Source organism: Epinephelus moara, chromosome 17 (genome assembly GCF_006386435.1).
Source record: "Epinephelus moara isolate mb chromosome 17, YSFRI_EMoa_1.0, whole genome shotgun sequence".
NCBI classification, from domain to species: domain Eukaryota; kingdom Metazoa; phylum Chordata; class Actinopteri; order Perciformes; family Serranidae; genus Epinephelus; species Epinephelus moara.
In genome coordinates this window covers 32,259,406-32,269,455 of record NC_065522.1, presented here as the reverse complement: position 1 = coordinate 32,269,455, position 10,050 = coordinate 32,259,406, and the positions used below count along the sequence as shown (strand labels likewise).

Below are 10,050 nucleotides of genomic sequence, written 5' to 3'. Positions count from 1 at the left end.
GCCCAGGAAAAACCTGGTTTGGTTTCCCTGACCCCTGGGTCGTTTCTGGAATATCATAATTTTGGTTTTGTCCAGATTAACTGTCAGGGCCCAGGTCTGACAGAAGGTTTGCAGATGATCCAGTTGCTGTTGTAGTGCTTCATTTGATGGAGCCAGCAATATGAGATCATCTGCAAACAGTAGGCATTCTCTCTCTCTCTCTCTCTCTCTCTCTCTCTCTCTCCTTCTCTCTCTCTCTCTGTCTCCGTCTCTCTCTCTCTCTGTCTCTCTCTTTCTGTCTGATTGTGTCATACGGATTACTGTTAATTTATCATGTTGATCTGTTCTTTACGACATCTATTGCACGTCTGTCCGTCCTGGAAGAGGGATCCCTCCTCAGTTGCTCTTCCTGAGGTTTCTACCTTTTTTAGTGAGGGTCCAAAGGACAGAGGGATGTCGTATGCTGTAAAGCCCTGTGGGGCAAATTGTGATTTGTGATATTGGGCTTTATAAATAAAATTGATTGAACTTGGCCGACCCATAGTAACGACCTATAGAGATGGTTTCTAGTCCCCGTTGAGTCAACCAGCCAACGTGAGCTAACGTTAATGCTGTGTACAGAACGAGGGATTTTCCAAACTGAATAAATACTGCACATAGAAACACAAAACTGCCTTGCTAGCTCAATCCTGATGTAACTAAGATTTTTTTAAAAATAAAATAAAAAATTAAATAAATAAAATAGCACACACAGATTGAGCTACTACACCTGGGAACTTCACATGTAGATTACTGTTGAAGATGTTACCAACTAACGGCACAGCTGATGTGATCCAAACATTTCTAATAAGAGCTGTAAAGTCCAAAAGTCAACACTTATTATAAAAAGATAGAAGTAATCATTTCCAACTTTTCAACTTTTTGTTTCTAACAAAATATTCTGCTCCAGTCCGTCTTTGTTGGTGTTCAGCCTTTTGAAAACAAACTGTGGTCACAAAACATTTTACATCCATTTTGTATTTGTATTGAAGCTTGACGGTTTTTGGATTCAGCTGCAGAAGTGACAATGTTGCCATGAAAAGGTGGACCAATATTTTTAGTGATGAGGAAGGTGTGCTGTCATGCTGATCACATTTTAAATGTCTAGCTGACCAATCAGATTGCCTGATCGGACCTAATTCTGTGTAATTATTAATAATTAATACTTGAAAAACAAATGTAAGTCAAAGTTCAGATGTAAATATTAAAGCCTCTACAAGGAACTTTCATTTTGAGTTGATTTTGGCGACCCCGTGGACAAAAGCCGTAGTGTTTTGCCGGAATGAAGCCTACATTTCCCATGAGCTCTAGCGCGTATTGTCGTAAAGACGCTTACCTGGCTCGCGCATGTGTTTGTTTTGGGGATGAATGAAACAACAAGACGGGAAAACTTTGCCCCCGCTCCTATCGGGGATCCCAGCTCACCTCTGCCGCGCCCCAGCTCCACCTCTCCGGCGTAAGCGCCACCGCCGCCGGGGTAAACGCAGCGGTCGGCTGGTAAGGCTGAAGGCCTGTTTGGCGAGCACTTCCACGGCTTCTTGGACTGAGTATGGAGCGGTGCCTCGCCTCTTTATTTCTCGGCACTCGCTGGACCCTGTCGACGCCTGGCTGGTACCTGTCGTCGGCCCGGATGAGGTGTTCCAGCCCCGCGGCCCCTGCTCTCCTCGTCCCCGCTGGCGCGGGGTGAATCTGCGCAACCTGCGGCCTCTGTGTGTGGCTCCCCGGACAGCTAACGCCGTGGACCCGCCGGCTCCTGCCAGGATTGGGCTGGTAAATGCTAGATCGCTAGCGAACAAAACGTTTATCCTGAAGGATTTCCTGACTTCCCGAGGATTGGATTTTCTCTGTGTGACTGAGACGTGGCTGACTGTTGGTGAGTCCAGTGCTTTCACAGAACTTTTACCCGATGATTGCTGCTATTTTAACTCCCCGCGGACGTCGGGTCGAGGAGGAGGAATAGCGACTATTTATAAGAGTCACTATAAATGTAAGCAGCTAGGTAAGATGACGTGTGCCGTCTGAGTGCCGTAAATCGTTTCGTCCTGGAAGCGACCTGGGGCGGACCCGGAGACAGTTTCCTAAAGGTATGGATATACACTATATAGAAATAGCTTATCTTCACACCGATGGTCTCATTTGCTGTTGTAGGTCACGCACAGACATCAGCAGAAACGAGAGACTTTTGCATATCCAGTTAATAGTTCCTTGTAGCGGCTTTAAGATTCATAGAAAGAGGGGCGTCGGTGGCTTAGTGGTAGAGCAGGCGCCCCATGTACAAGGCTGTTGCCGCAGCAGCTCAGGCTCGAATCCAGCCTGTGGCCCTTTGCTGCATGTCATTCCCCCTTCTCTCTCTCCCCCTTTCACACTTACCTGTCCTGTCCATTAAAGGTAAAATGCCCAAAAAATTATCTTAACAAAAAAAAAAAAAAAAAGATTCATAGAATGCAAAATGTTGGTGTAGCCTAAGTATGGACAAAATCTGCATTTATATTTACATTAAATAAACAGAACAATTCTTGACTAAATCACAGCTCCTTATTTTAAGATAAATGGTGTGTGATCAGAATGTAGACAGATGTGTAAATCTGCACATTTATATTTGGTTCATGTTGTTTCTTTGTTTGTTCACAGTCCTGCAGTGAAATATGTGCAGGTCCACATTCAGCTCAAGTGTTTTGATCAGAAACAGGAAACTGGACGACCACAGAGCTGCTAGCTTCTGTTAACCACAGGGTGCAAAACGGACGCATGCAAAGCACAACGCAGACTGCCATCAACTAAGATACCCTCCTACAGCCTGACACTTGATAGGCTTCAAATATTAATTTACATGCTCTTTAAAATATCCTGCTTTTATGAAAATGGCCTCACTTTCCAAAAGGTCCTCTTAAGTTTGTAACTCATAACGGTCCTCACAAGAATAGAAGAACAAGAATAAACACACACACACACACACACACAGTCAACATCCCTAAAAGTCCCCTTAAAATTAATAAGACTGTCATTACCTCTGCTCCCTCTGATTGGCTGTTGCAGGTTACGTGATATTTTGACATCACTGTATGTGATGTCATCTCTGATGTCATCATCTCCAACTTCAGTGGCTGAAATGAATCAGAATAATTCAGATCAATTTAACCATCAACATTTGAGACAACACAAAAGGGAAATGCTTACAACACATTAGAAACTGATCTTCTACAGTTTCAGACTTCATCTGCTGAGGAAGACCGTGTGATACAATCAAAAGCTCCATAATGTACTAAATGGACCTTGTGGTGAGGATGTTAACAACAAAAAAGTAATTTATGGAAATCTTTGTAGACATTTGACTTCAGTTTATTAGAGTTGAAAACTTGTAATTATTTCAGCGCTGTAATGTTGATAAAAACTTTCAACAGTAAAATGTGATTTTAAATGTGAGCTGCAGCAGAAAGATAAAATTAACCTGTGAAACACTGTTTGTCTGTTTTGTGTCGGACCTTTATGTTTCCTGTGGATGCATCGTATCACCAGTAGAACCAGCAACACCAGCAACACTAGCACACAGACAGATGAAACCACAGCCCACAGGATGGGCTTAGGAAGAGGGGGACCAGATGGGGTAGGGGTGGCTGTGGGAGAAGGTGTAGTGGTGGGTCTTCCTAAAAAAACAAAAACAAATATAAAATCAAAGACACCAAAATAAAAATAAATAGAAAACACGTTCACTTATTTTTTTCTGTGTAAATCAGATGTTCTCAGCTTGGTGCAGTTTAATATTTGATTTTTAACAAAAGCTCATGAATGCAGCACTTTATAGCAGCTGGTTTCAAATCATATCTGAAAATATTTCCTGAGTTCACTTTAGACGAAAACATCACATGTATCAAACGTGGGTTGAATGCTGACACATTTGACACATGTTTCTGTGCTGAATGCAAAGTTAGACATGTTGTCACATTATAAATGTATTCATAAAGTTTGACCTCCTGACCTGTGACAGTGAGCCAGCTGGGTGGAGACTCTCCATGACCTGTGATGTCACACTTGTAGAGGCCTTCATCAGACCTGTTTACATGGCGGATGGTCATGTGACCTGCAGGCTCAGTCCTGATGAAGGAGCCATCTTTATAGAAAGCAGCTGAGAGGTTGGAGGACGTCTTTGTTTTACAGTGCAGAGTGACATCATGTCCCTCCATCACAGGGAGGACAGGACTCTGCAGGATCACTGATCCACCTCAACACAGAGACAAACTACAGCATTTCATCCATTTACACACAGCTTCATCAACACTGACTCCACAGTCTGATCTTACCAGTGACATTGATGTTGATGCTCTTACTGGTTGCTCCCTCTCTGGACTCACACCAGTAAACTCCACTGTCCAGCATGGTTGTGTAGCTGATGTTACAGACAGAACCAGCAGGTTCTCCCCAGTCGTGACACTCTGCTCTGGTTTCATCACTTGTGTTCCTCCTCAGAGTCCATCCAGCAGAGCTGTCGTCCTCCTCACAGCTCAGAGAGACAGACTCATCTTTAAACAGCTGAGAGCTGCTGGGACTCACAGTCAGAGAGGCTGCAGGGTATTAGTTATATTTTTAGCTAAATGACCAGATGGGCGTCACAAGTAAAGCTTGACATTGCCTTGAACAGCCTTCTGTGCTTATTGAGCATAGATATCAGAAGTTTATGCCAAAGTGATGGTGAAGATCTTTAGCTCCAGAAACACTTGATTAAGATTTTGATTATCAAACTTGACTATACCATTACTGATAAGTCTAATAGATTTTGTGTTAATACAATGGCCCCTTATTTATGAGATAAATGTATGACACAAAACTGGGTTTACAGACTTTTCCACACAAAGCTCAGCACTTCTCAGTGCAGACGAGGCTACGATCACATCTCATGTCAGGTCTCAGCTCATGTACGCAGCTTTGAGTCAGCGTGGACTGTTCAACAGTATTTCTGACTGAGGAGGAGAATTGTAATTAGATCATATTCTGACTGACATCTAAGTATTTACATTTACATATTAATCACTTCATAATGTACAGCCTGCTGAGCACTTTGATGGCGCCGTGAGGAGGGTGAGGGCGACTCGTTGGGAGCTCCACGTACAAACAATTGTTTGGTAACGATTGTTTCTTAGTGTCAGGACCCTGATTACAACCTGATATTTAGACATGCTACCAGGGGAACATCGTGACAGTCGGAACAGCCAGCACCCGTGACATTGAGTACATCATGTTGCAGTGTCGTCCCGGATGGCTTCCAAGGGAGTTTACTTCAGTGACCATTGCCGCTGTTTACATCCCACCGCATGCCGACACAGACGTTGCTTTGGAGGAACTCCACGGCGCGATCACCCGGCAGGAGACACGACAGCCGGACACGGCGCTGGTCGTCGCGGGAGACTTTAACCGGGCGAACCTGAAAAAGCTTTTGCCTAAACTCCAATAGCATATCCAGTTCGGAACCCGTGGAGTAAACACGCTGGACCACTGCTACACCCCCTTCCGCAATGGTTACAGAGCCCTCCCCCGTCCGGCTTTTGGCAAATCCGATCACTGTTCGATCCTGCTCGTCCCCGCCTACAGGCAGAGGCTGAAACGGGAAGCCCCCGTCTATAGGACGGTGCATCGCTGGACGGACCAATCAGAAGCCATCCTCCAGGATTGTTTTGACAACACTGACTGGGATGCGTTCAAGGCTGCAGGAAATCTGAATGACTACACTGACACTGTCACTAGCTACATCAGTAAGTGTACAGAGGAGGTTGTCCCCATGAGAAAAGTGAAAACCATGCCTAACCAGAAACCATGGCTGAATGCTGAAGTACGGTCAGCTCTCCATACCCGGCTTGTGGCCTACAAATCTGGTTCTCAAGAGGAGTATAAAAAGGCAAAATACGCTCTCATGGCAACCATCAGACGGGCAAAGAGGGAGTACGGTCAGAAAACGGAGTCCAAGCTCGTTACTACCAACCCGAGACATCTATGGTGTGGACTCCGGGCTATAACTGACTATAAGGGAAATTCCATCCATACCCCACAAATAACACCCACCCTCCCGGATGAACTTAACATGTTCTATGCCAGGTTTGACTCCTCTGTCACGCCCACCAGCACAACTGGCCCCTCCCTCCCTACCACCCATGCGGGAGAGCAGACCCCCCCTCAACCCCCCTCCGACGCAGAGCAGGACCGTCCTTTCACCATCACCGAGGCTGACGTCCGCCGCTCCTTCCGCCGGATCAACCCACGTAAGGCAGCTGGTCCGGATGGCATACCTGGACGGGTCCTGAAAGCCTGCGCCCACCAGCTGGCGGGGGTGTTCACGGGTATATTCAATGAGTCACTCTCCCTCAGAACTGTTCCAACTTGTTTTAAGTCCAGCACTATCATTCCCATCCCCAAACAGCAGAAGGTGACCAGTCTCAATGACTGGCGCCCCATAGCCCTAACCCCTATAGCCAGTAAGTGCTTTGAGGGACTGGTGAAAGCACAAATATGTTCCTTGCTCCCCCCCACCCTGGACCCCTTGCAGTTTGCTTATCGCACCAATAGAAGCACAGAGGACGCCATAAACCACGTCCTCTACATTGCACTCTCCCACCTGGAGGGCCGAAACACTTATGTGAGGATGCTATTTGTTGATTACAGCAGCGCGTTCAACACTATAGTTCCACCTAGGCTCGTCGGGAAGCTCCGGGACCTGGGCCTGCCCACAGCCCTGTGTGACCTGATCCTGGACTTCCTGACGGGCCGCCCCCAGGTGGTGAGAGTGGGCAACTGCACGTCCTCCTCACTGAGCCTGAGTACCGGAGCACCACAGGGCTGTGTCCTCAGTCCGCTCCTGTACTCTCTCTACACCCATGACTGTGTGGCCTCTCATCCATCCACCACCATCGTGAAATTCGCGGATGACACGGTGGTGGTGGGGCTGATCACCGGGGATGACGAGACGGCATACAGAGAGGCAGTGGTCAACCTGGGGAAGCGCTGTGAGGAGGACCGCCTCCTGACGAACGTCTCCAAGACTAAGGAGGTCATCATCGATTTCAGGCGGGGAAGGGACCCACATCTTCCTCTCACCATCAAAGGAGAAGCGGTGGAGAGGGTGGAGTCCTTTAAGTACCTAGGCGTACACATCCATGAGAAGCTGAAGTGGGAAGTCCACACAACTGCGGTGGTTGCCAAGGCACAACAACGCCTACATGGACTAAGGCGGCTTAAGAAGTTTGGCCTGAGTCCCCACACCACCAGGGCCTTCTACCGAGGAACAATCGAGAGCCTGCTGACAAGCAGTCTCACCAGCTGGTATGGGAACTGCACCGCAAAAGACCGCAAGGCCCTCAGTAGGGTGGTGAGCTCAGCCGTGCGGATCACTGGGTGCACACTACCCAGCTTGGAGGAGCTGTACAATCAGCGGTGCCTCAGGAAGTCCCAGAGGATTATCAAGGACCCCACTCATCCCCACAACTACTTATACAAGGTACTACCCTCAGGGAGGAGATATGAACATATCAAGACCAAGACTGACAGAAGGAAAAATAGTTTTTTTCCTCAGGCCATGAGACTGCTCAACAAATGAACTCTTCGACATCATGACTGTATATTGCCTTGAGTTTTTAACTGTTTTAATTAGTTTTTTAACATACCTGCTTTTATCCCTTATTATTTTTATCCTAGTATCATTATTATGTATTGTGTTTTTAAACCACGGAGCAAAGACCCAACATAAGTTTTTCACAGTGTATGTACTTGTACATTATCTTGTGACAATAAAGCATCTTGATCTTGATCTTGATCTTGATCTTGAGCTGCCACATGAACGTTCACATCACAGCTGGCTGGTTGTGTGAGACTGACTCCAGACTGAAGGATGAACACTGCATGTGCTTGATTCTGTCTGAAACTTTTCTTTTTCAGACACTGACAAACCAAAGCATGTTCATAATCATTAAAACATTAAAAAGTCATAAATACACCCTTCAACTGTGTCATTATTTAAATACTAGTAGCCTAGGTGATTACATTTTTACTGGTGTCTGCCTTGGACACATGTCTGTGTCTCCTCCACCACATGTTATTAATGACAAAGAAGCAGACCTGATACGTGCTCCTCGGTCTGGGTCAATTATAAGCTTTTATATGATCAATATGATAATATCAATATTATATATTATGTAGCCTATAGGTCGGTACATATCATGGATATATAAATTCAGTATTCCAACCTCAGCTGGAGTTCGATTGTCCACTGTAACACTGTTGACTGCATCAGTGATTTCTTTCCATACTACGTTTTTAGTACTTCCTTTGATGAAACTTTTCAGACTGACAAATAAAACCAGTTGGTTAAATTGAACCTGAGGACATCAGGGCTTCCATTTGTAGCTCAGAGAAATTTCTCTCTCCATGTCGCCAACTCTCAGGCGGGAGATTTAAATGACAATTGTTATCATCTGATCATTCCTACACTGTGATTGGAGAGATGAGAGGGTTTCATGAATCACACATGAACTGTATACTAAGCTGATTTCTGCACTTGGATCTGCACTGGTTTGTAAGACAGACTGATAAATAAGGGGCCAATGTCACATTGCTGGGGAGCTAACAATAGCACAGCTGTAGTTCTGAACAGAGTGCAACATTTCTTGATTTTCATTGCTTGGCCATCAGAGGCAGTCGGCCTAAAGTATGTCTTTAGCTCAAGCAAACAGACTGGACTCTCACCACGCTCAATAGTAAGACACCACATGCGAAAGCTGTTTTTTTTCCCCGACATGGTTTCAAAATAAGATGAGTTTACGGTAATTTTTTCCATGTTAAAAGTGTTAAAAATGTCAGCCCAACACAGTCAAACAGGTTAGCTGGCCCCCCCTTGGCCTGTTCTACAGCTTTTGACTGTCAGAGGAGATATTTACTCACCTTCATTGGTCCTACAGAGCAGGGAGATCAGCACTGAAGATAACAGAGAAACTTTGAGTTGTACTGTACCCAAGATACTTAAGTATCCTTCAACCTAAAATTAATGTATTTTGTGGATATGAAATATTACAAGAATTCATTTATATTATTACTATTTGTAGTAGAATTTAGTATGTAGTGTATCTAGTGTAGTAGTATTTCACACATCCTTCTTATGATATTTAATTTAAGACATCAAATCTGTTTACTATTGTAGTGTCTGACGTGCCACATGTTATGTGATGACTGGGGTCTTACATGATCAGTTAGGGGCCCAGGTTAAGATTTTATCATGGCCTAGGTCAAGGATAGATAAGCTAGGTGAAAGGTTGGATTCCATCTAGATTGTCTTTCTGTCACCTGTCACATTTTGTCTCAAAGTTCACAAAAACAACCAACCTATATATGCAGGGTAAATTGAGCCGGTATCCAGAGTAGTTCACATTGGCTTCGAACTCTCCCTCAGGCATTCTAGATGCTTGATAGATGCTGTACTTCTTGTAATAAACCTTTCTATATACAAGCAAGATGGTGTCAGCGGAGTCTCCTTCAACACCTTCACATCATCGCTATTTAATAAATGACACTATTAATCTTTTTAAATGCATTTGACCTATGGTGTTCCTCAAGGCTCCATCCTTAGCCCCTTGTTTTTATATGTACATGCTACCAGCTGGACATATCACAAGCAAACACAAAATCCAGGATGTGGATGATACACAAATTTATGTCCCACTAAATACTGGTAAAGAAGGCAATGTAAGTCACCTTCTGTCCTGTCTGTCACATATAAAATGCTTGATGTCCCAAAACCTTCTCCAGCCACGCAAAAACAAATCAGAAATAATTCTCTTTGGTCCACCAAAGTCCCAGTTTTACACGACCATCTTGGTTTCTTGCCTGCAAATGTCAAACCTGCAGCCAGAAACCTTGGTGTGATATTGGAGACCTCTTTCGAAAAACAATTTACAAATTGTGTCCACTCCTGCTTCTATAAATTAAGGAGCATCTCAAAAGACAGGTCCTTTATCTTTCAGCACAATCTTGAGAAGGTCATCCATGCCTTTATTTCTT

The 10,050-nt window shown here is 44.8% G+C and overlaps 1 protein-coding gene across 3 annotated transcripts in view; it reads right to left on the bottom strand.

Annotated features, from left to right (window-relative positions):
- The window catches only part of LOC126404335 (low affinity immunoglobulin gamma Fc region receptor II-like), a 52,451-nt gene that overhangs the window by 6,250 nt on the left and 36,151 nt on the right, over nt 1-10,050 (bottom strand). For 2 of the 3 annotated variants that reach the window (XM_050067512.1, XM_050067513.1), the window contains 4 exons: nt 4,317-4,577; nt 3,995-4,237; nt 3,501-3,662; nt 3,027-3,122 (listed from right to left, as the gene is read on the bottom strand). In XM_050067512.1, the coding sequence (XP_049923469.1) occupies nt 3,027-3,122; nt 3,501-3,662; nt 3,995-4,237; nt 4,317-4,577 (762 nt within the window). Of the gene's footprint in view, nt 1-3,026; nt 3,123-3,500; nt 3,663-3,994; nt 4,238-4,316; nt 4,578-8,937; nt 8,971-10,050 lie in introns of all 3 variants that reach the window. The other variant, XM_050067511.1, reaches the window with a different exon arrangement.